At 56.8% G+C, this 24983-nt stretch overlaps 6 protein-coding genes across 6 annotated transcripts; 1 reads left to right on the top strand and 5 right to left on the bottom strand.

Moving 5' to 3' along the window:
- Window positions 1-660: 660 nt before the first annotated feature.
- On the bottom strand, window positions 661-2569 carry CHGG_03843 (uncharacterized protein; the record flags this gene model as incomplete). The annotated part of the gene is made up of 2 exons (XM_001223056.1): window positions 661-754; window positions 1227-2569. The coding sequence occupies 2 exons, from the start codon at window positions 2567-2569 to the stop codon at window positions 661-663; spliced, it is 1437 nt and encodes a 478-aa protein (XP_001223057.1).
- A 5007-nt stretch (window positions 2570-7576) lies between these two features.
- Window positions 7577-11555, bottom strand: CHGG_03844 (uncharacterized protein; the record flags this gene model as incomplete). Its single annotated transcript, XM_001223057.1, has 4 exons — window positions 7577-8309; window positions 8377-9674; window positions 9783-11234; window positions 11382-11555. The coding sequence occupies 4 exons, from the start codon at window positions 11553-11555 to the stop codon at window positions 7577-7579; spliced, it is 3657 nt and encodes a 1218-aa protein (XP_001223058.1).
- Window positions 11556-11859: 304 nt separating this feature from the next.
- On the bottom strand, window positions 11860-12971 carry CHGG_03845 (uncharacterized protein; the record flags this gene model as incomplete). Its single annotated transcript, XM_001223058.1, has 2 exons — window positions 11860-12800; window positions 12914-12971. The coding sequence occupies 2 exons, from the start codon at window positions 12969-12971 to the stop codon at window positions 11860-11862; spliced, it is 999 nt and encodes a 332-aa protein (XP_001223059.1).
- Window positions 12972-16444: 3473 nt separating this feature from the next.
- CHGG_03846 (uncharacterized protein) lies at window positions 16445-18124 on the bottom strand (the record flags this gene model as incomplete). Its single annotated transcript, XM_001223059.1, has 4 exons — window positions 16445-16649; window positions 16948-17085; window positions 17492-17526; window positions 17984-18124. The coding sequence occupies 4 exons, from the start codon at window positions 18122-18124 to the stop codon at window positions 16445-16447; spliced, it is 519 nt and encodes a 172-aa protein (XP_001223060.1).
- Window positions 18125-19368: 1244 nt separating this feature from the next.
- On the top strand, window positions 19369-19815 carry CHGG_03847 (uncharacterized protein; the record flags this gene model as incomplete). The annotated part of the gene is made up of 1 exon (XM_001223060.1): window positions 19369-19815. One exon carries the CDS (start codon window positions 19369-19371, stop codon window positions 19813-19815), a length of 447 nt encoding a protein of 148 aa, XP_001223061.1.
- A 3040-nt stretch (window positions 19816-22855) lies between these two features.
- Window positions 22856-24833, bottom strand: CHGG_03848 (uncharacterized protein; the record flags this gene model as incomplete). Its single annotated transcript, XM_001223061.1, has 5 exons — window positions 22856-22963; window positions 23168-23484; window positions 24137-24154; window positions 24277-24376; window positions 24582-24833. 5 exons carry the CDS (start codon window positions 24831-24833, stop codon window positions 22856-22858), a joined length of 795 nt encoding a protein of 264 aa, XP_001223062.1.
- Window positions 24834-24983: the final 150 nt, after the last annotated feature.

The raw sequence follows: 24983 nt of genomic DNA on the forward strand, positions 1-24983 counted from the left end.
CTATGAACCAGGCGGTGTGTTTCGAGTGCAACATCAACTTTTTCATCGACCGTCCATCCGCCGGTCCGATGCCATCCATCGACGACAAAGGGCCTGCCTGCCTGTCTGCAACCTGTCAAAGCGTCGTCCCTCCCTCGGCAGTTACCGAGCCGCCTCCATTGTGGTGATAACGGGGTATAGGAGAGACAGTATGGACACGCACATACATCCACACACCCGTAAACGGTTATGCGAGGTAGGTAAGCTACAACGGAGCTCCCTCCGCTTGCACGAACCACGCATCGCCATCATCCCACAGGGGGATTGGTACGCGAAACTCTGACGTATCCGTATTCGGGCCGGCTCGAGTTTGATGGGCCAGGACGACCAGAAACGGATGCAGTGGCCGAACCCGGTTCCCTCGGGGAGCCGCGGAGCCGCTGAGCCGGCCCCATCCACAGGGCCCCCCCCAGACAAGGGTGGCTTTGCTTTTGAGCGAGGTTGCATCGTCATGTTCTAGAATGCATGTTGGTTCGGAAGCGTGACTTGCGTGTGGTCGCACAGGCTGGGCGGCGGTCAACGCCCTGCCCTGCCATGCCCTGCCTTGTTCGTCTCTGCGTCTCTCCAGAAAGCGAGCTCTCGGTCATGTCCGTGAGGAGGGTGGCATGGCACTGCAGCATATCACTCCCTGTCTTGGCTCGGGGTTTGACTCAGCGGGCAAGGCATTGTATGTTCATCGTGTGAATCAGCGATGGTGAGCTCAACCATTTGATGTCTCAGTGTATTCTGTTCATATTTAGTGACATCCAAAAGGATAGTTGTCTCCGACAGAACAGGAAACCCTGCCTTTTCAATGTACGATGTAAATAAAGTTATACGATCCGTCATATTCTTGACTTTTGCGTTGGCCATCCTCCCATCCCATAATGAATAAGTCCTCCTAAATGTGCCAGTAAAAGACTCCCAACCCGCTCCTGCCCTGGAAATGGATGTGCTCGCTCGCTCGCTTGCTGTGTGTGTGAAAGAGAAATCCAATAATGATATGCCGGGCCCACGAGACCTGGTCTGGCCGTGTACTGACTGAAATGGTATCTCTTCCTCGCCGACTCCCCTGTAAAGCACCCACACCCCATTGCTCGCATCTTTCCGTAAACCCCGGGAGGTAGCCATCCGTCCTGTGCAACGCAGCACGGCCCTAAACGGCTGTCCACCGCGGCAGCCGTATCGTACTCCGGCCACCTGCATACCCGCGAAAAAACTCTCCGCTTCCCGACTTCTTTCCCACCCTCACCGCATGTTCCTCGTAACTCTTCCACACCAGCTTCGGAAATGTCTTCCACATCCAATATCTTGGAACCCCCTCGTCCACCTCCAACGGGCCAGACGCGGCAGCCAGGGCCGAAACAGCAGGCGGGGGGCCGCCGGCGCTACCCGGCTTATTGACATCCCTGCGCATGCTCTGGGGGCGATAGCTCCGGCCCTTCATGCCATCATCCTCGGCCAGCTTGAGCAGAGCGCCGGGGTCCTCGCGCTCGACGCGGGCCATCTCCTTGTCGGCGAGGTCCTTGGTCTCAGCCAGGCGGCGCTTGATGTTGGCGACCTCCTCGCCGCAGTCGCCGTCGCGCAAGAACTGGTGCGCGCCGTGCTCGCACATGCTCTGCACGTACTCGAGGCCCTTGTCCAGCTCGTCGTAGACGTCCGGCGGCGCCGGCTTGCCGTCCGCCCCGAGTATGTTGCCCGGTCCGCCCCCGCGGCTCATCATCCGCCCGCCGGCGCGCGAGTACATGTTGCGGGTTGCGCCGGGCCCCGCGCCCATGCGGCGGGTGCTGACGTAGAGGAGGGGGGGTTCTTCGTCTTCTGTTGTTGTTTGACCGGGTTTCGCGGCGGCGGACGGTGCGACGGCGATGGGGGTGTTCTCAAGCGACGTTCCGACCTCGATAGGCGCGTCGTCGTCGTCGGGGCTCTCGAGCTCGGCGAGGCGTTTGATCTGGGCTACTTTGGCCGCCATCTTGGCCTTGCGCATCATATTGCGGCCGGCGCTCACAAACTTGACGAGCTCCTCGAAAAACATTTGTACGTAGCTGTCGTAGTAGACGATGATCATGCTCCGGGTACGGTATTTCGGCGCCGCACCCTCCGCGCTGATGACCGAGTCTGTGCGCTGTCGCTTGCGGAGTGTCGCGCGTGCCCGTGCCTGGCCGGCTGCGCGCATCTGGCTCGCCTGGCGTTGCAGGGCTGATGGTGATTGCGACTCGGAAGGACTGGGCGGTGACGGCTGCTCGGTGCTGGCCTTCGCTGCTGCGGCGCCGGCCGCGGCCGCGGCTGCCGCCTCAGTGGCATTGTTGGCATCGGACGGTGCTACCGGGTCGCGAGGATGGGCTTCGGGCTCGTCGCGTGGCCTGAGAGATTCGGTCGACCCCTTGTTCCGCACTGATTTTGTGCGGCATGATGCTGTCCCGGGAGACCTCGCTTTATTCTCTCCGGTCAGCTTCGCCAATTCAATTTGGCGCTGTTCGATCTGGCCGTTCAGCTCGTCCAGCTTCTTGAGCCAGTCCGGCACGTTGGTGATCAAGTTCTTGAGGGCGTCCATGGCGAGATCCTCCTCCTCTCCAGGAAGAGCGACCCCTCTGCGTAGGTATGCCGTGTTGGGCAAACGCGGGTGCGTGCGTCGCTAGGCGGGCACGCACCTAACGCGAACACGCTGGTCGGCGGGTGTTTATACTGTGTTTGATGCCCTGGTGCAAGGGGCCGTGGCAATGCTTGCAAGCAATGGGTCGCGTCGTCGGGGGAGGGTCGTTCGAACGCGAGCAACGATGCGAGTTTGCGTGTCGATGTCGAGCTTCAAAAATGTTTCGCGGAGGCCAAGTCGTGGTTAGTTAACCAAACCAGGTCGTCACTTCGCCCACAGGAAAATAAAGGGCGGGCGGTTGGTTGGTAATATGGAAGCGGAAATCGATGCAACAACGGGCGAGAAGTGGAATTCGACCAAGGCTAATAGTCTCCGAGCTCCCCGGGATTCTGCGTGATGTCGATGTGTTGGGGGCGTGAGATGTCGGGCTTCTGCCGGAGCGGAGACTTTCTTTCTACTGTTTGCTGGCTGGGCTGCTGCTTGAGGAAATGCTAGGTAAAACCCCAAATGGGCTTTCTCGGTGGCTGTCGCGTGGGATTGGGTTGCGGCCAGAATGCGGCCCAGGGGATGCTAGCGCCGCCGAGCGGGTTTGATCCGCAGCTAAAAACCGGGGGTCGCCTGCCGTCGAGTTTCCTCGGCCAGGATGTGCCTGCCTTCCTGCCTTCTTCGTTCTTCGCTTCCTGCCCAAAACACAGAGCTCTCGGTGAGCACCAGATACCAGGTAGGATTTTCAACAATCTGTGGGGGGCCGCTCAAACAACAAATTTCGGGGTCCAGCCTGGGTAAGTAAGGCAGGTGAGGTTCTTCGGTTCTCCTTCTCGACAATCTGCCAGAGGTTAGGTGGCCGGGTGGGAGAGACGAGCTTTAGCCGTTTGTCGAGAAAAGAGGAGGGAGTGCAGCATCTTGTCAGCACCACAGACATCTCGCATATACATAGCCACTAAAAGAAAACAACAAGAAAAAAACGCCGCCCTTCTCTGGCGATTAGCGGTTTGTGGCTTACGGCTCACGGGCAGCTCCGGCCGCATTCGCTCTACTTTCGTCCGGCCCCGCGCCTGGGCTTGCTGCTGCACCTGCAGCTCTTCTGCATGCCGATCACGACGAGTCTTAAAAACGGCATTATTAGGTGCGGCCCCCTGTCCCGTCTTTCCACTCGACCCTCGCCTCGTCGTTTTGTCAACGCGCATCGGACGCTCCTGGTTCGGCCGTTCGCTTTCCTTCCGGGGGTACATACAACTAGGTTAACTAGGGTAGTCGATACGAACAGTTCACGTTTGCTTCCTGCTAAGCAGTCATGTCGTTATGTCTCGCAGTTTATTCTCGGACCTGCAGCAACCCGCCCACACGCCGATAGGAGGTATTTGCCCGGCCGAAACCTCCGAACATTCACGGGGGTAGCACTGAGCTCAAAGTAATCTATCTATCTGCAACTATGTCTGTCCGTACATGTATGTGGATACTAACTCCATGGACCTACGCGCCCTCGCCATCTGCACATTGGAATTTTGAGTTTCCGCAGAGGAAACCAAGTATGTGTGCGGCGACAAGGGCGGGCCGTTCAAGGGCGGTCTGCACAATCATGAAGAGAGCGGGGGTCAACCTCTCTCGGCTGCAGGCCGCAGGGCGGAGGAGGAGGGGCGGTTGTCTGCAGGCGCGGGAACTGGCTCCTCGATCCGGCGTATCATCCGCCGCCGGTTGCGGGCTGTCTCAGTTGTTTCGCAAGTGGCTGGCTGGCGTTGACCTGGGGTTGACTTCAACCCGCACCAACAACACATCCAAGTAAGTACATACATACACATACAATACATATGGACACTCGCCGAGCAAACGCCAAAGACAGGGTTGGCAAGTAACCTCGCACCGAGAAGACCGCCCAACCAGTTTTGGCCCTCGGTTATGTTAGTATGCTGGCGAAGTGCATACATCCCTCCATACCCCCCTCCGATCTTGAGATGGCAAACTCCTCGGACCGTTCTGTCAATGCAGGAATCCGAATCCATCTCGTCCTAGCGCGGGAATGCGGAGGACGTGACATCGGCTCTGAGGGGCGGCGCCACAGCCGGCAAGCATGAATAACCTCGCAGCAACCGTGCGGGTGATCCAAGGCCAGCTGGCAAGTGGCCGCCTAGGCTACTGGGCTAGTGGCCGTTCCGATGGAGGCTCGGTCCGCGCTGGGCCATGACACGACGATCCAGATCTCCGCGCGGCGTTGCGGCGCGGCAGGCTTTCCCGTTGTCTCTGAAAACGCCCGTTGCGTCACTGATCGTCTAGGGACCGGGACGCATAAACGCTGTGACACCAGGCCAAGATTCGTCCTCTGGCTACTCAGCGTTTATTTGACAGGATACGATTGTGTAACGTCGTTTTTGCAATAGTTAATCATCGACAACGCTGTTGGAAGAAGGCCTTTGCATAACTGCCAATGCACCACCTACACAACCAGGCTGAAATTGCTCTTGTTGGTCCTGCCATTCCACAAGCGAGTGCTCCTTGAATATGTAAGATGTCGGCAATGGCTGTCCAAGAGGACCTAGAACGCCGTTGTTTGCAACACTCCGCCCCGGAGTTCTCCACTGATATCCACGGCTAAGTGTCAGGGCGGCCAAATACCTCAAAAGAGTCAACATGAGACGATACTAGCCATCGCTAAGCTCATATCACGCTGCGAGCTGCGGATGCTGCTGTCACCGTGCACCCCGTTCCGAAGTTGTCTGATACTCGTGCGTTCTCGCAATCCTACCTCGAAACAGCCTCGGTTTGGAGAGCACCAAGTCCTCACGTGTCGGTGGTTGATCTCTCGGCAGCTGAATGTAACTATCGTTACACAGTCGTGGTCACTGTTGGCCAAGTCCGGCATAAAAGCCACACACTCTTGTAGCTCCATTGCCTGATTTGTGTTGGAAAACAGCCAAATCCTCCATTCTCGGCGGATATATCTCAACTTTGAGCCGTTTCCTTGCCGTCTAGGAAGATCCTTGCAGGGAAAACAAGCCTCCACAGCGGATCTCAACGGCGGTCCATCCGCATTTAGCCCATCCATGTGGCCATGTTGGCTCGCCGCGCCCACAATTCGATGTGTCACTCTTTATTTCGGAGGTTGCAACCATCGATTCAAACACCCAGAATCTCGATCACGTCGACCGAGCATCTCTTCCTCAACACCTCTTGTCATTGCGGCCGTCCCCAGCCAACCATCGAAAACCACCCTCCCTGGGGACCAACCACGTTAAGACTTGCCCGATACGGCAGCCAATGTGCGGGATGTGCAATGTTGCAGGGGGAGGAAAAAGGCTGCAGTTGGAAGGACATTGCTGCCGCCTCGCCAATCTCCATCTCATCTCTATCCGCAGCGTGATCATGAGGTAAAAAAAAAAAAAAAAAAATTAGAAAACTGAAACAGATGAAGGGGACAGTCACACAAAGCCGCTCTGCAGCGGAGCACCAGCAGCAGCAGCAGCAGCAGCAGCAGTATCACCACCTTGCCTCCACCAACCATGGAGCTTCCACGGCCCAAGACAATTATAGCAGGGCCGAAGCAACCCCGGCTTTCATCCAGAGTGGGAAATCTGCATTCGCTAACCGCAATCGTCGATATTCAATCAAGATTGCCGCTGCCTGCCGCGTGCCGGCCGGCCGCCGCCCTGCTTGCCTGCTTGCCTGCCACCTCTCCCCCTCCCCCCTGCGCTTCCCCCATGCTGTTCGAGCCTGTGTCTTCTGATGAGAGTGGAAGTTGCTCCGTCTGACAAACCGGCCAACAAGTCTCCGCAACCAAAGAAGATCTGTTGCTTTGCATGCGAGGTCTTCCTCGATGCCCAGCAGGAGACTTCCTTCCTCTGGGGGGAGGGGCCCGTGTCAAACGCGTGAATGCCCGTCCGTCCGTACCCTGCCGTGGTCGGCTGCTCCATATGGCCCGTGCTCCGCTTCGATTCCCTTTTGCCCGTCACTGTGATCATCGCAAACACGACCGAGTTGAGCAATGTTTTCGGCCCCCCGCGGGGGGAATCGGCACATGTTTACGAGGGGCCCGGGGAGGCCGGGGTAGTATGGACATCCACAGCTTGTTCGTCGGAGCGGCCCATTCACCCTCGCAAAAGTCGACGAAGAATAATAAGCCAGCAAAAAGCCCGGGGTTGACTTTGCCTTTCCGTCCATTGACAGGCGTGGCACGTGGGAAAAAGGACGGGGTGGTTGAACGAAGAATGGCACTGGGGCTGGGCGTGCTGGCGTGCCACCTTCAACCCGCAGCTTTGTGCGACCTCGATCCCATATTAATCGGCGACCTTGCCCAACGTTGGACGCCGGGCGACCGTTGAGCTGCCGTCAGCGTCGACAAGGGGGCCCGCAATACAACGCACGTCATGTGTCCTGGTGCGGGAAAGCTTTGTCAAGGATTAATCAGGACCTTGTGTGACAGGTCAAGAAGATGAAGAAGAACCCTGGGGATTGGCAAGCTCGCAGGCCATTCGGAATGAACCCAGTTGAGGTCTGCTTGTCACGTTCGATCTGAGCAGATAAACGGGCCAACCATTCAACGGATTTGACACTGGACAGACGGCCAAACAACGTCGATGAAAAAGAGAAAAAAAAGACGGACATGTCGACAGCCAACCAGAGAAAGTTCTCTGCATTGATTGCTGCAAAACGCTTCAAAAGAGCTAGACCGGGCTTGGCACCTGGGCGGCACAGGGATGACCAGTCCACCACATCAGGCGCTTGACAGGGCTGCCATGTGTCCCCCATCGACGTGTCCTTTTTGTCTCAACCAGCCGACAGCCCACTCGCAAGGCGAAGGAATCACAGCCTGTTCTCGCACGGCACAAAACCGGCGAGCAGCCGGTTAATCTCGACAGCGGCCGGACAGGCAACCCCCCCTAATTGGCTCGGACCTGCTTCCGCCGTTTCCTGCTGCTGCTGCAAGTGCCCGCCGCAGAAAGGCGGTCAAGCTAAGCAAGCTCCAGCGGCTTCTCCTCACGAAGCCAGCCCCAGCGCCCCCACCACCGTTTTGATCTTGGTCTTCTCTGCTTTCCCCCAGTTGACGCTCTTGAGTGCCTGCGCGGCGGGGTCGTCGTGGAGGAGGCCCCAGAGCTCGTCGACGACCGTGTTTTTGACTCGAGGCCAAGGGTGGAACATGAGGGCGCCGAGCCGGGTGCAGGCCTCTCGGATGCCGTCCTGTTTCTTCAACAGCAGATCATCATCATCATCACTTCCGCCCCCAACGGCAGTTGGTGCAGGACCCGGCTCTCGGCCGAGTTCCGCGATAGCCCCGTAAACCCTGATACATGCCTCGATCTTGCGGACGTTGCCGGTCTTGTAGCATGCCTTCTGAACCTGCAGGCACAGGCTCTTGTAGTTGACCCCGCGGCACTCAGCAAAGATGCCGACGTGGAACAGGAAGGCGACCACCTCGAGCGTCGGGACAAGTACCCGATCTGTCCCTTGCCAGATCTTGAGGTTCCGGACCAGAGCAGTGCACACCAAACCTCTGGCTTCGGGCGACCGCTCGCAGAACTCGCACAGCGCGGCGCGAGTGGCAATGACCAGCTCTTCGTTTCCTGTGTCGGCAGACGACACAATGCCGGCCATCAGGGCCTCCGTCCATTTCTCTGCATCCTCTTTTACTTTCAGTGCCGCAGGGTGTAGCCAGTCTTGATCAAGCAAATCAAGGAGGAAAATGAAGTACGCCTTGGACGAGAATGTCGACCTGCGTAATATCGCTGCTTGACTGGTGACGGTTAGCGGATCCTCAGCACCACGAGAGAGCCACTTACCTGGGTTTCAAGGCAACAGCAAGCGCTGCCTGTGCCTCGGCTCTGACTCTGTCCAACTTCTCTGCCGCTAATCGCAGGATACGTAAAAACAGCTCCGACACTAGCTTTGCCGTCATGTCCGATTCCCCGTCTAGCCTTTCCCAGAGTGACTTCGTCGCCCGGATCGCTTCATACCGGACAAGAGACCCGACATCACCCCGTGCAGTCGTCGTATAATCATCCAGGCCCTCAGCCACAAGCGGGAGAAATACCCCAGTGTTCTGCCTGAGGAGATCGCTGCCTGTCAAACTCTGGAGTATGCACGCTCGGGTATCTGTCCAGACGTCGTTTTTCCAGCGCTCCATGATGGCGTCGCAGATGAGCGTCTTGTCCTGCTCTGGCGCCAGGGTCGACGCCATCGGGTATACGGCGGCTAGCGCGGAGAAATGACCGCTTGTCGTGCGTGTCTTGGACGACTGGCGTTCACGGGCGGCGTCGGCCCACCCTCGGATGGCCTCGTCCCGCTCAGTGTTGCTGCAGAAAATCATGAAGACAACCGCGGCCTCGGACGCCGCGGTGATGATGTCTAATTCTGGCCAGACAAGCCATTTCTGGAGATTGGACCGAGTGAGAGCGACGAAGGTGCTCAACTTCTCCGTCCTATCACCCACCGATCCCACCAGCGCCGCCAGCTCGGCACCGCTTTTAGACATTAGTGAGCGCCCAGGCAGCAAAGTGCAGTCGGCGGATGTAGCTGCCTGGAGCACCGGGAACGATGAAATGATTAGTCGGCTTGCCGCTTCTGCAATAAGTTCCGGTTTGCGGTAGGTCTTCGTGTCGCAGTCCTTGAGGATACCGAGCAACGCATCTAGCGAGAGCTGGACGAGCTCATTAAAGATTGCCGTTTTTTGCGCCCCGACAGCAACGGAAGGCAGGGCATCAAGAACCGCGGCGAGACTAGAAAATAAGCCGTGCCTCTCTTCGACTTGCCGAGCTTCGAGTGATTTGATGCGATCCAATACCAGTGAAACGGACTGTGTTAGGCGTTGGAGAGGGGCAGCGGTTCCTACAGACAACTCTGCAGTAATCATACCGTAGGAAGCACCTGCAGCTCGTCGTGAAGCGGCATCGGCATCGCCGACCCCTCTCCAGTCCAGCAGGCCATCCAATATGGCCTCGCCATACTGCCCCGAGAGTTTGGTCACACCCAAGGCAACATCTTGGAGCGCCCTAGACCTCAGGGCCACTGCATGGTAGTCGACAGTTTGGACAACCCAAATGCCCTTCTCAACGGTGTCGGGGTGGCGCCCGATGAGCTCCTGTAACGCAGCTGACGAGCCCCGCCTTATGTTTCCTGACGGATCCAAACAGGCGGCGGTAACGAGGCTAGTAGCGATGACCTGTAAGATTGAAGTCCCTGGGCGTACATCTGTAGTCATATACATGGCCGGGACTGCCAGCAGCTCCGCCGTGGTGTATCGTCTAGCGAGCGCCCAAGTACCGAAGCATGCTGCGTCCCGCACGTTTGCGCCCGTAGAGCTTCCTGAAGCATTTCGCCTTTCGAACGACAGGCCCATGAGCAGGGCATGCACGATGTCTGCAAGGGTCTCGGCTGGCGGAGAACGCCGGTAAAGAAGGTGAGAGAGCGTAAGCATGAGGCCGTGCCACTCCAAGGGGTCGACCATGCTGAGGTCTTTCTTGGACGTCGCCAGTGAGTCTTTGGGGTCCTTGACACGCAGGACATTCCGGTTTAGAGACTCAAGGACGGCTTCGACCACCTGGGAGGCCATATCTTCTTCCAGCTTGAGCGTGATAACACCGAGAGCCTTGCTAGCTGCAAAACGAACTGGCGTGTCGTTGTCTGCCAGGCTCTCCAAAAGAAACCCAATGGTGGTTTCGACAATCTCCATGCGTTCCATGTCCTGCGGGTTTCGGAGAATGAGAACGACCACTGCCCGGATGACTTTGATCATGGTCTTGCGAGCCAGAGCCGACGCCATCCTAGACCCCGCCGCTTTCTCTCCTTCCGACGCTATCCCATGCACGGCGTGGAAGATCGTAATCAAGTACCGATCCATATCCGACGTATCCGCAGACGACGCCAAAATGCCCGCCAAAAACGACAGCACCCCAATATAATGATACGGCGTCCTCTCTACCGCGCCCTCCGACCGCAGCGCGCCCAGCGCCCAGCGCACCAGGGCATCCAACACCCCCAGCCGCTGCATATCCCTGCGCATCGCAATCCGCACCAGCAGCGCCTTGGACGCGTCGCGCTCCTTACCCGGCGACGCCAGGTACTTGATAGCCAGCGGCACGATGCGCGTCGTGATGCTCGGCAGTCCCGCAGCAGACCACGCCAACCCCTCCACTTTCGCCGCCTCCTCCGCCTCCTCCTCCATCTCCTGCGACGACATGCTCGCCAGGTCAAACGGCGCCAGCATCAGATGCGACAGCCACAGCAGCGCCACGTAACGCTCCTCCCACGTCCATAACACACCACCACAACTACTACCCCCACCGGCACCACCAACAACCACCTCATCAGCGCCACTCCCCCCCCCTCCCAAATCCCCCCTCCTCTCGGCCCCCTCCAACGCCGCGAGTAACAGCTCCAAATGACGAGCCTCATTACTCAGAAAGCGCACGACGACCTTCTCGCCACGGATTTTGCAGAAGGTGTACAGCAGCTTGCAGATGGCGCGGGGCAGGGGCATGAGTAGGTCTGAGGCGGCGGCGGGCCCGCGGTTGTTGCGCTGGATGTTGTTCTGGCGGCGGTGGTTCTGGTAGTACTCGATATAGGCGTCGCCTAGGATGGGGAGCCAGGTGGGGAGGTGGGGGTCGAGGAGTTGGGGGAGTTCTTGGAAGGGGTCGAGGAGCTGTGGTGGGGGGCGGGGTTAGTTTTGGGTAGCTTTTTTTTTTTTTTTTTTCGGTTGTTTTGAGGGGGACGGAGGGATGGGAGGGGGGTTGTAAAGTGTTGTAGATAAAGTAGCTGATGGGCAGCGAGTAGTAGGAGGCGGACTTACTGAGGAGATGAGGCGTTCAGTTTCACGGGCTCGCACGCGCGACCGCACGGAGGCGGTTCCGCCTGCGCCATCTGGTTTTCTGAGAAATGGGCGGAGTGACTTGTCGAAATCTACGATAAGATCCCCTGAGATCTTTTGGAGTTTTATATCAAGATCGTCTTCAGGGGCGTCCATGGTGGCGAGTCAGAAGTTGAAGGATGTTGATGAGTTGAAGTTTGAGAGTGGGTCTGTGTTTCGTGAGGTTGAGGCTTGATTGGGAAGTCATGATGTCCCTCCCCCTCAACATCAGGCACCAGCGCAGTTTCTTGCCAGTTTCAACAAACACATCTCACACGCAAAGTTATTATAACTGCAAACTAAATGTAACTTTATTAAGCAACGCTTGTCCATTATCGTTATACCGGGTATCTATATTACTTCGTTCCATGATCGGTCCCTAACATCTCCTCCCCTGCTCTCTCGAATCTAAACATCGAATTTAAACACCAATAGCCAGGGCCGCGACAATCACATCCATCGCCGAGCTATGAGTCGAAGCATTCGGCCCGTCGCCCAGATCCGGCGGCCCCGTCCATTTAATACCCAGCTGGTTCTTGCTGTTCCGGTCCTTCGACCAGATCGAGTTGGCGTTCTTCTGGATCGCCGTCCGGAACGCGTCCTGCGGCGCCGCTTTGTGCAAATAATGCAGGTTTCGCACAAAGATGCCCTTAAACTGGCTGCCGTCAGCACCGCAATTTGGCTCGCACTTGTCCACCTCCCGGATGATGCCGTTCTCGTCGCTGAGGAGTACAATGGCCGCCTTGGCGATGGTGGCGGCTTGGTTGAGGTACGATGAATCTCCGGTTGCTTTGGACAGCTCGGCCAGTCCGCCCAACACCACCCCCTGGTTGTACGACCAGGTCCTCATGCCGTTGTTGACGCAGCTGCCATCCGAGTTGATCTTGAGGCCGTCGTTGATGAGGTTGTTCTTGTTGATCATGCCGCTTTTCTTAAACCACGCCCACTGGTCCTTGGCGATCTGGGTGTACTCTGCCTTCCTGCTCGAGATGCGGTTTGCGAGGCTGGCCGCCACGCTGAGGTAGAGCTCGTTGGCGATGGCATTTTTGTACGACTTTTCCTTGCTCCACCAGAGGCCGCCACCGCACGTACCGTCTGTACCGGCTTGCATGTCCCTGAAGATGTGCTCGGCCATGTTGAGGTAAGCTTGCTCGTGCGTCACATCCCACGACCTGATCAATGCGAGCGCCCACCAACCCTCGTCGTCGTAGTAGTCGTTGAGGAACTCGGAGAAGCCTCGTTTGCTCGCCGCCTGGAATTGGTAGGATGAGTTGGTCAGGCCTGTGGCGGAGAGCGTCTTTTGGGCCGTGACAGACACTCGCTGTGCTCCGCCGTACGTGTTGGATATGATGCCACGGACATCTAGATTCTGGGCGGCAGATCCAGCATTTAACGCCCAGTCGGTGAGGACGGTGAGGCAGTTTGCGCTGTTCCACCAGCCCGTGGTTTTCCAAAGCCCAGACGGTGAATCGTACCATCCTTGGAGTGCCTTGGCCGCTTCCAGAGAATTGTCGGCCGAAGCTCTTTCAGCATGTTGGCCTCGTATGGACATTAGGTAAACAGCACGAGCGGCAAGGTCGCCTCATCGTAGGAGACCATTTTGGATCGTTTGTTGCAGAATGGGGATGCGCAACTGAGCCGGATGGTCGAGGAAAGACGGCATAAATAGGACCTCGCGGTAAGGAACCTGACAGCAACGTAGCCTAAGGTAACGGTAAAGTAGAGATGAATGACCCTTCAGGAGGCGCCATGTTCAATGACCACATAGCCACGTCCAACAGCACACTGGGGTCCGGATGTCGCCTCACGTCCCGAAAAGGAAGCTATTACACCTATAGTGCCCTCTGATATGCCATCCAGCATGCTTATCCCTGCATTGGCTGAGACAGCCCTATCACAAGCCAGCATAAAGGTCGCCCCTTTGCGGCCCAAATTGCTGCTTGAACAACACCGTCAGGGGTAAGAACGGTTGGTAAAGCGCTTCACGCTGAATAGCCGCCTTGGTGGCCAGGGGGTTGACCATAGGAGAATAAACAGCCGATCCGACCCGTCCAACCACAGAGGTTGGAACAGCCGCGTACGGTGCCCAATATTCATGTAGTGATCAATAAAACACCGTCTACGATGCATATGTAGTTCCCTGATCGCCCATGCAAAGAGTCAGGTGGGATATCTAATTGGCAATGAAGTTGCTCTTGTGCCAACCTCGTGGATGTTGCGTACCATTCCCTCGCTGATGAAGGGTTGCGCATGGGGGGACGCATGACTGCCCAGCCCCCATGCTGGGACCAACTGTTCCAGCTGTGGAGATCGGGGCATGGAGCTGTCAACGTTACGCTCAATGTCGTTGCACGAGAGATCGGTAGCCTCGTCCCAAACTGGAAATCACCTTACAGCTCCAGGTAGGGAGGTCGGTATTTCGGTGCCTAGCTACCCCGCCATCAGCTGTGGTATTCCATGGCAGAAAAAAAGGCCGAACTGGAAGGGGGAGCAAGAAAGCAAGAAAGCAAGAAAGCAAGAAAGGAAAAAGCAGTAAGTAAATGAAACAGAGTCAAATAAAAAAAACAAGACTTTTATTTTGAGAGAGTTAGTTTTGTCGAGGTGAGTGGGTGAGTCAACAGCCATAGAGGAATTGGAAAAGTACCTGCGCGTGGCGTGGAGACCGGGTCCTTGGAGTTTGAAGACGGGGCTGAACGACGCCCAACCAACTCAACGTTCACATGCCCACACATTTCCGATGGCAATCCGGCCTTTCTAGGCAGGGAAAGCGATTCGAGTCTCAAGTCTGCCCCCCAATAGATATGTAGTTACCGTCCAATTTGGATGACACTCTGTTGCCTGCTTTGAGACTGCAAACAGTTTCGAATGCCCAAGGAAATGCAGAAAGAGTTATAAAATAGGGTCGGGGGATGGCCACTTGCGTATCCCCAAGCTGCCCTTCACCTGGCTACTCAACCAGGCCTGGGATCCTGATGTAACGAGCCATCAGGATTTCGCCCTGCTGTAGGATACAGCGATGTATCTCCACCGCAGAGCACACCGTCCATATGAATCCTGCCAGCGATTTTGTGTCGCATGTTGGACAACCATCCGGATCGATGTCTTAAACCCCGCAGAGAAGGCGAATGACTGACACTGCATTGGGAAGCAGTTGGTCTTTCGTCATCGGTGCGACAGAAGAATCGCGGAGTAGATCCAACGTGGCAAAGTGCCGATGCCGTCTCAGACCGTACTCGTAAAGATCACCGCATCCTTGGTGAGGAGGTCATTTGAGGACCTCGAGAGGACCTTGCCGTCCAGCCGTCTTGCAAACTTGGCCGATCTGGTCCCAACAACGGGCTGATCGGCGGCCACATATTGCCGGGCGCAAGTGCAGGATTGATGATCAAGCGTGAAGTGGAAAAACGATCTTTAGGCGCGGATTTTGTAGCAATGATGTTGTATACCTTGGTCGGTGAGATTGTTGGAGTTGCGATGGGAAAAGGGACCTGCCTACCTAGGTGGCCTGGAAGTGGTGAAGGCGCTGCGCTGTCAATGTGGAGCCTTCGGAAGATGGAACACCTCTCTTGAGTCGTGCACGAGCCATCGAAGATTTGCGTGGAGGCTGCAGTCCCGTGGGGACTGCTGAGATTTGAGGGTCTGGGGGAGTCCAAGCTCCAGCTGGACCCCGCAACTGCCCCGCAATCTGCTCACCAGCCCCACTAGAGCTGCCGAATTCCTTGCAATTTCCGATGTGGTTTCTTTCAACCATCAACAACCGACCACAACTCACCGAGCTCGACAATCAACGATGACAGCACGGGCCGCTTGCCGATGCAATGTGATGGCAATCCGTTTACGGTTTCAGCTTTAGTTGGTGTAGGAATAGGCACCAGCGTCGAGTCGCCCATTTCCCTTGGATGCTTCGTCGATACGGGGTTGGTTTGATTGACTGTCTCCAGATTTCACGCCCAGCACGTGTCGCAAGCTGGGTTAGCGGCGGTGTTTATTCGGTCCTCCTCGACGATGGCATCGCAATCACACTGAGTCGCCGCGGGCCTTTGTCGGTCCGAAATAACTCGAGACACAAGCCTTGGCGATTTGAGGACCCGAATGGCATGGCGAGACAGACCAAATCCCATCACCCGAACCTTTACCGGGTGTGGGATGGACGCTGGAAGATACGCCGCTCTGAACAATTTTTGGCATCGCATAACTTAACGACAACGTGGTCGGATGAGATGGGCTTTCCCTGCAAAGCTCGCACGAGATTTTACAAAAACAACTCCCCATGTTTGTCTTCACGATATCGTGAGCCCCCGATGGTCGTGGGCCATCAAATTAGCCATATTTTGGGGAAACGAAGCCAGTCCAAACTCTCGCAATGTCAGCCCGCGGCAAGGGAAATGGTGTGCCTCGTTTGGGCATTGGAAGGCCATCATCAAGCACAACACTAGCGAGTAGTTTGATTCGCCGCGCAACGACTTCTGTGAGTCACATCTCGGCCGTTTCGAGGCAATATTTTCTCCCTCCTTTTAAATGATTTCCTGCGCCGACGACTACTTGCCCGGAACAAGCGTTGAATGGGCCGGTGGCCCGGTATTGACGACTCGACGGAGACCGCTGACTTTCAGGCCGATTTCACCGCGGCCCGTTGCAATTGGTGATATCACAGAGCCAACCGTCGCGCTTTTCGCGGCCTCAACTGTCGAACACGTCTCATGCATATCACGATCCCCTAATTTCTTAGGTAGCTCGGCGTTGCGTTGCAACGGCCGGCGCGGAGGTTGAGCCCGTCTTGGCGCACCCGACTAGCCGGGGAACTGGCGCCGTGTCAAATAAACCATCACATAATTTGCGTCAATTGTTGGTATTGTTGGGTCTTAGCGTTGCTGGTTACGCGCGGCACACTGAATTGGAGACCCGCACCGGGCAATGTCAACACCGCAGAGACACGTATTTCCCGTGCAGGTCCATATGCTTTCATTTAGCAATTGGCCGTGCGCTCCTGATTCTCTCCGTTCCGGCTAGGGACCGCCGGCTCCTCCGGGACCCCCCGCGCTAGAACCTCGGTAGATCCGGAGGGCGTCGGCCCTGTGAGGCTCGACTTGCCAAGATGCAGGCCCGGGCGGATCGGGGCTAGCGCATATGTGATCCTCACAAGAGTCTGGTCTAGCGGGTGGGACGCGACGCCACATGCGTGCATCGTGACAGGAGATGCTTCGCGCATGCCTGTTTCAGATACAGTCGGCACTAGCAATGCCAGGGACTAGCGTGACGGGAGATCGATCAGAGCAGCGGCGCAGCAGATTCGAGAAGGGTGTCCGAAGCATAGGGCCGTAACCCGAGGCCAGCACCCACCCACTCTGCAGTTTGTCTGGCACCAGACCGGCCCTCACCGCCCAATAGTCAAGTTCACGGCTTCACCGCATACAGGCCTTCGGAAGGAGGCTGAACGGTGCCAACAAACCAGATACGTCGCACGGCAATGCCATGACCAATACGGCCGTACTGTACAACAAGTACATACCCTTCAGTTTGAGGCGCGCAAACAACCGGGCTGTTGACGCTGGCTGGTCGGCAATCACTGGCGGTGACAGCAAAACTAAATTGGATGTACTTCGTACCCGAAGTAGCAGCCTTCCTTATCCGCTTGTCGGATCTTGCTCTAGCATCTTATGCAAAAAAAAAAAAAAAAAAAAAAACAGTGACGAAATCACTTAAGTTCTCTCTCTCTCTTTCGCGGGACAGTCGACACACCCAAAATCAACACGCCCAAACAGGAGACATCAAACCGCGCTTACAAGCCCGCCAATCACCGCCCGCCGATTCGTGCAGGCGTCTGAATCGGGCAGTCAAGAAAACGGCCCCAGCCCATCTCGGCCCAACCGGCAGACAGCCCGCACCCCCCTAGTCCAACGGAGCGAATCTCGTCCGAATCGGATCGTGTTTGTGCGACGGCACACAAAACCACATGCATGCACACCTGAGAAGAAGAAGAAAAAAAAGATCAAGAAGAAAGAGGAAAGCAAAAGAATAAGCCAAGCACGCCGTCCGGTAACACCGAGACATACCCGCCCGGGTTGGGAGGTTCCCAAATTTCGATTATCTGTCGAGCAGTGGGTTAGGTTAAGCCTCTTGGAGACGGCGTGGTGTTGTTCGGGACCGTTGCACGGGGGTCTCGGCACCGGCCGTCGGTCTGGTGCAAGGGCCGAACTGATCTGATGAGCAGGGTCTCTCTCTTTTCTTTTTTTTTGTCTGGTCTTGTCTTGCCTTGCCCATGTCTGCCTATCTGCCTATGTATCTGCCTAAGGTTTCCAGATTACGGTTTAGATGAAGAGATCTCAAAAAATTAATCTTACGATAGTTTAGCGTCTTCGCCCTCGCCAGGGTGTGTGGGGCAGGTTGGGGATGGATGGGTGGATTGGAGGGCACACGAGAAAAAACCGTTGAGAATGCCATGGCACCCCGGCAGCCTTACATTCAATTTCCGTGTGTTGTTTTCTTGTGGTGGTGACGTATGTCCGTCCATCCATCCATACACCCATACACCCATACACCCATACATCTCGGTGTGCCTGGCTGGCAACGATTGCCAGCGGGGTACCGACTGCACATGGCTGAAAGAAGTAATCGAGATCTTCTGGCTGCGGCCATCCGAGTGTTGGGTTGAGTGTTAGGGGTTTGGAGGGTTTGCTGGCTGGCATTATGCCGACGCAGGCAGATTGAGTGAGCCGGATGTTGGGCACGGCACTGTCTAAGGGGAAGTTGGGGTGGCACAAATTGGCAGCTCTGTTTTCTCGCTGCGGTCTCTCTTTCTGTCTCGCCAAGTTGTGATATTTGGAGATTGGCGAGTGGTTCTGTCTGTAAGTAGCCTAGAGGTTGCGGCAATCCGTGACTGAATGCGGAAAAGCAATACCCGAAACCGAAAAAGCAAACATAGAGAAGGGGGGAAAATAGGTGTGAGAAGTGAGCCAGCACAAACAGTTTTCCATTCTTTCCCGTCTTCGTTCCCGCGTTAACACCGTTTTGTTTTCTTCATAATACCTGTAACCGACCACCTTTTTCCCCCTTGCCGCTTCCCCGCGCAATTTTCCTTCCCCCCTGTAGCCCAACTCCATGTCTGAGCCCATACCAACCGGTGGCCTCCACGCGTGATGAACCCCCTTCCAGTCTATCCCAGTCGCGGCGCACGCCGAACCCAAGCCAAAAGTGTATCAAAGAAAACAAGGAAAACAATCAACATGAACGAAGGAAAGTAAAACACTGTGAACCCGAACCTATCTATCAAAACTCCTCGTCCGTGGCAAGCCAAAACACAAAGGAAATGGTGCGGTTGTACTGTGTAAGCGAGCGTGGCCCTGCCGTCGGTCGCAAACCCCGGTAGCGTAACGTTGTGTAATGTCGGAGCGCAGGGATGGATGGGGGTAAAAAGTACCGAGCATCTGGGCGAATGGTGTACCAGGCGGGAGGGCCGCAGGATCGGTTTGGCAGCGGGTATCGAAGCGAAATTTGGCGAACCCGTCAGTGTGGGCACAAGGGACGGGGTCTCTCTGCTGTAACACCACGTTGGGGATGCAGCGCGTCGTTGGGTCTTTTTTTGTCTTTCCTTTTTGATGACGAGCGATGGCGGTAGCAGTGGATCGAAGAATTTCTGAGACAAAGCTTTGCAGGGGCTCGAATCCGGGTTTTGGGGTCCCGATTCCCATGGTCGTTGGTTGTCGGTCGGCCGTCCGAATCAGACATGCAGAGGACTCGTGCGATATTGACGGGCCCGACCGTTTGGTCAAGCCGTTGTTGCCTGCGGGTCTCTGTTGCTTGTCAGCACCCAAACGTTCCTCCGGGTTGTGGGCATGGAAACGACCGGGAAGTGGACGAGAAGCCATTCGCTGATCGTCAGCACGATTTGCGCAGCTTTTTGCTTTCTGTGAAATTTTCGTGGCTGGCTCACATGAGCTTTGCCAGGGCGCCAGGCACGCCACTAGACGGCCATGCATGTTGGGGCTCTCGGGGACAAGGGTGCCACACTGTCGAAGCAGTGGTGATCTCGATGCAACTCACCTGCACTCTGACGGGCGCCAGGCCAACCACAGCACCCGGCGACCGCACCTTCTTTCTCCCATTGCCTCGATTCAGCCAGCCAGGTACTAGTGTTCCCGCCCAGGTACACGCCCACACGGCGTGCCGGGCTCAGGCACTGTCCATGCAGCTCCGGCACGTGTGGAGCCGACAGTATCGGCACTCCCAGATGAACCAGAACGGGCCGCAGTGGCAGACATGGCATGTCCACTCGATCAGGGTGTTGTCAGACTTAATCATGACAAAGGAGTGGGCGCAGTGGCTGTGGCTTGCGAGTGCCATGTTGGAAAATGTTCGTCTGGCTTTCGTCGAGTGGTAAGAAACTGGCCTGAGGGGACCGGACTGTGGGCCGAGCCAAGACCGGGACTAGATTGGTGTTATGTATGCTGCGGGTGTGCCTCAAAGAGGAAAGGGCCCCTTTAGCTTCTGATCGTGTTAGTGCTGCGCCTAAGACGGGAAAATGACGGCAAGCTCACGACGAGATGACGCTAGGGCCAGATCTCGGTAGATCTCGAAAGGGCGAGAGGAGAACCCGGGATAGACCGCGGGCGCTGGTTCAAGTGATTCGAGTTGGCGAACTGGCTTTACCTCACTCGCGGTGAGGTCGGAGATAGAGTTGCGGGTGTGCGGTCGCTGCCAGAGCCAAAAACCACGATGAGTGCGAGCCGAGGGCAGTTATGGAGAGCCGAGGTTGAGGAAGGAAGATGTCGGAAGAGGGAGATGGTGGGTGACAGTTGAACAAATCGAGTGTTCACCGATGGCCGTTTGTCTAACGTGGGTCTGCAGCGGGAGTCTGATTGTAGGAGAGCTGCAGTAGGTGAGCTGCAGATAACGGAGCGTGTGCTATACACAGGCGACTATGTGAGTGTGCGACGAGCGTCACAGACGGTGCGGTGTGACGACCGGCTAGAGCTAGTTAGACACGCTCTGATGGCCTGGTCTCCGACCCGTGACCCAGAAACGAGCTTGGGGCGGGCCAAAGATGCGTCACAAGCACTTCCGGCTGCCGACCAAAGGAGGATCCGGAATCGGCATGGGTTGATGGGAGCCGGTGAGCGTTGGGATCTGTCGGCTTTCTCCCGAACTCCCTTGCGGCTTACACCCCTCCCCTGGTGGCTCAGGCGTGCCCAGTTCGCGGGTCGAGCGTTCGGATGTAGTAAGTGGGTCGGGTCAGAGGGCGAAGTTGCAAAGAAGGACTGGCCAGGGGACAGGGAACAAGTCCCCTGAGAGGGCAAGTTGTGCTTTACTTTGGTGTTGCTGGCGAGTGCAAAAGCGATCAAGGAATGGGCAATGTAGTGTGTACAGTACCCAGATTCGCCGGTACTGTCTTGCTGCAGAAGCGCAAAAAAACGACGTTGAGAGCGGGAGGTCTGTATCCATTCTCATGGAAGCCAGCCTTCGTTCTGGGAAGGAATCCCTGCCCTGATAGACGGGCTGGCAACCACAGTGGAGCAGACAGCTGACTTTCAAACACTCTGGTCTTGGACATTCAACCCACCACACCATGGACGCAGCGCCCAAAGGCCGGGAAATATGGGACGACGCCGGTGGCCGGGATTACCCTGTAACTGAGCCGCCCATTTCCTGATACGGCTCCCTTGCAGCTTCGTCGCAACCCCTTCTTCTCCTCTTGTGGCCAGTTGGGGGTATAAGTGAGAGATATAAGAGGCGGTTTAGCCGTCAACCTTGGTTGACATCGTTTCCTCACCGCGGCACGCCAATTACGGGGAACGTCTCGAATCCAAACAGACGAGAACTCTGGCGACAGATGGGGTGACTGGCTCGCCATGCTGCAAGGGTTGCGACCTGACTTTTTTTCGGTGGCTCTTTTGGTTGAGGCATGAACGAGGCATGATGACGGGTTGCTATTGGCCGGAAGACCAGATGAGTGCGCCCCGAGACGCCCTAGGTACACACAGTCCACCGAGGGACCCGTGGGCTCGCTATCTTTTCCCGAGCGGGCCCTAGGCGCCGACATGACCAGAAACGACCAAACAAGACCAAACACGGCGAGGGAGGCCGCTGGAGGGCGATGGGATGATGGTCCAGTCCGTAGCGCGCGGCGCGTCCGCCTTCCACTCTGATGCCTGAGTCGCACAGGGTCACGCACGTTGGGTGTCAAACGCCGGTGGCGGGTACCTTGCATGTACCCCGGGAGGACAACGCTTCAGCCGAGAAACACCAGCGATTGCTCGGATTGGTAGCAAAGCAAGGCGGATAAAGGCGTCGCGGACGTTGCGGGGAGAGTGCCGGCAGGCGAATCCACGGGCCGGTCGCGACACAGCATTCAGGGGAGTGAGTGGGAGTGGGAGTGGGAGTAGTTACCGTGTACTGTAGGTACTTCGTACCTCGTTCGTCATGGTCGGTTGCTGGTCGCTGGTCGCTGATCCCTCGAGTCCGAGCGCGTCGGTCGTTGGTGTGGTTAGACGGGTTTGACATGAGCAGGACGACGTTGCCCCACCGAGGTGTCTGACGTTGTCGAGGGAGACAAGGTCAACGGACAACTCCGACCAGGGAAATTGATGGTTTTGGCTGGGTGAGAGCTGGGGAATGTCAAAGTCATGCCAAAGAATTAGCGGGCAGAAGCCCTGTGCCTGGCAGAGAAAGTGGGGGCAGTGGAGCCAGTATAGGCAGCGGAGGGGTGTTTTGCACTGCAGCTTCCTTCCCTGGGCATCAGCAAAATTTGCTACGTTTAGCATTGAGTGAGAGCTTAGTAGGTCCCTCCCCTCTTCCATTGTCTCTCGCGTGATCCTGCCATGGATGGTCCGATTCTGTCTTCTCCCACCCATCAACAAATCATCATCAGACATTCCAGGCAATCATCCGTTTGACCCCCGACCCCCGATCCCCGACCCCCGCGCTTTACTGCCCCTCCAACCCCTCATCCCACGCTGCCCAGTCGCTGTGCCGCAGCCACGACCTTCAGCGGGTTTGACGGGATTTCCGGAGCTCACCTACCCCTGAGAATAACTGGTGTACCAAGTATTCGTATGTACCTTGACCGGTTTCCAGAAAAGGCACCCGCCGCCCCCTTCCGCGTGCCACTCTCGTTTGTTCAGATTCCTGTTCGGACGCCACAGTACCGAATTAGACAGCCTGCTTGGCTTGACTGCTGGCCCCCGAATTTCTTTGTTGGTCGACCCGTGTCCGAATCGGGCAACTTGACGTATACCGCTGTCTCAGTTCGTCCAGCTGTCGGTGGAGAGACTCCTGGAAACTGAATGGTGAGATTCGTTGACAGCCCCCCCTTGTACCCCCCGCTATTTTCAGAATTGCTGGACAGGGCCAAGCCTTGACACCCCGGCAAAGAACTTTCTGGGGAGCTTCTCCATCCTGCATCGCGCACAGGACGGCGGAACCTAAGACTCTGACAGCGGGTCTAGTTCATGCCCAAAGGTGCCCCGGGCAAGGGTTTCAGCTTCCATGGCCTTTCTAGCGCGCCGGGGATCGCCGCGCGTTCGTCTGATCTTGATAAGGTTGGAGTCGCAGTGCTTCTTCTGTTGCGACAGCACCAGTCGTACTTCGTACCGCTAATTCACACGACATCGGGCTTAGTGATGAGAGGCGGTGAGTCCGGCCTCCTGACATCGAGCACAGTTGATCTTCAGATGCCGGTAGTTTCGGCCTCGGGACGAGCAAGAATAGTGACAGCCTCATCCGTTTCGACGCACACGCAGTCGATCATCCTCCCGTCTGCAGCCCAAAATGCGGCCATTCTCTGGCCAATTGGGGGCATTCCCGTCTCCCTGCTGACTCCCATTGCATGCGACCGCCTCGGGCGACCTCATGCGGAAAGCTGGTCTATGCGCCGGTGCCAACGACATCGAAGAACAACATTCGGCATCAACAATCATGACTCCCGATGAACGGCGCAACCAAACTTGATCAGACGCATAGACGGCATTTACTTCGTAGTCCAGCCTCGTCTGAAGTGCCGAGCCCAGTACCGTGATGTAACCGGCGAACAGGCCACATACCCAGCAGCGTCCTTCAATCCATACCAGGCATCCGTTATCTCACCGCCGTGCTGTATCCTCGCCCTGGCGAACGTCATCAACGAACTGAGAGGTCAAAGCTTCACTCCCAAGGTGTTGGTTTCAGCTAGGTGGACACCCAACAAGCATCCGCACAGCCGCTCGCTCCTCTCCGTGAGCAAGTCAAAACACTCCGCCGTCCTTTGATCAAGGAGGACCACAAGGCTAACGCTGAGTCGAATGGCCATACACGACTGTGAGACACCAGGGCCCGGGGATCTCGAGAGATGCTTCCCGGCCTCTCGTGCACTGTCGACAATGAAAATTCACCGCGAGGGACCGACGGGGTTCGTCCCGAGGCTGGTTCTACATTTCACGGTCTGAAGCTGCCTAAACCTATGGCGGCATAGTTTCCGAGTGGCTGGACTGTCATATCTCGCCGATGTGCTGAGATACGGCGTACGCCGGCAGGATGTTACGCATACACCACGCTCAAGATCTACGTGACCCGACGGCACCCGCGCTCTTCCGCAGATCAAAGACTCCCTGAATTCCAAATTTTCAAGCCACCGCGCTCATCGGTTGAGGCTTGATCCTGCAGTGAACCTTGCGATCGTTTAGATCCAGGGCTGTTGTGTACAGTACAGTGTACAGCCCTGGACATACGCTTGGACTGTAACAGCCCTGGAGCAGATCATGTCAAGGGCCCCTGGGCCCCCGTCCGTCACACCATCTCGTCCCACACCTCCCTTCATCCGCCTGTCCGAACCAGTTCAGGATAACAATAGGGACCAGCTTCCACACACCCATGCGCATATAAGGTTGGCGGCGGGTTTCGGAACCCATCGACGGCAGTCGTTCCGGACCGATAACCCACCGGCACCGGCGTAATCCTCCAGGGAAAGCCTTCGGCACATTCTTAAGGTTGAAACACTCCTCCGTCCGACCCAGTCGCGCGTGATATCATGTCGCCGGACGGGACGAGAGAGCGACGAGATGCGCGTGCATGCACACATACATATCTCTGTCGCGCAAAAAAAAAAAGAAAACCGGTTGGCATCCCCCCCAAACGAGAACGCCAGAGAGGAGAGGAGGGGGAGGGAGGCCGCACCTTGGCTTCGATGTCGCGGGGCAAAGCAGGGCAAAAGAAAAGGCAGGGGATGTGACGAGCTAGCCGAAGTGCACAAGCGAGCCGCAGCCACCCCATCATCACGTCCACGGACTCGGATCTGCCCTTCTTTTCCCAGTTGGCTCGCTTCCTCGCTTCCTCGCCTGGCTCTTCGCGCCGGACCGCGGGATACCACTGCAGGGAAGGCAGGGCAAAAAACCCACTCTCACCTGTCATGCCCCTGCGCGCATCCATCTCGTCTCCCGCTCCCCAGATGTGTCAACCGAGCATCGTAGGCATGGGGGGAGGTCACTGTCTGCACGCTGGTACATACATAACACATAGATGGATGGATGAAAGCCCACCAATCCCGTCCCTGCGCCGCAGGGCCGTCCCGCAATCTTG

This window comes from Chaetomium globosum, genomic scaffold (genome assembly GCF_000143365.1).
Source record: "Chaetomium globosum CBS 148.51 scaffold_4 genomic scaffold, whole genome shotgun sequence".
In the NCBI taxonomy this organism is placed as follows: domain Eukaryota; kingdom Fungi; phylum Ascomycota; class Sordariomycetes; order Sordariales; family Chaetomiaceae; genus Chaetomium; species Chaetomium globosum.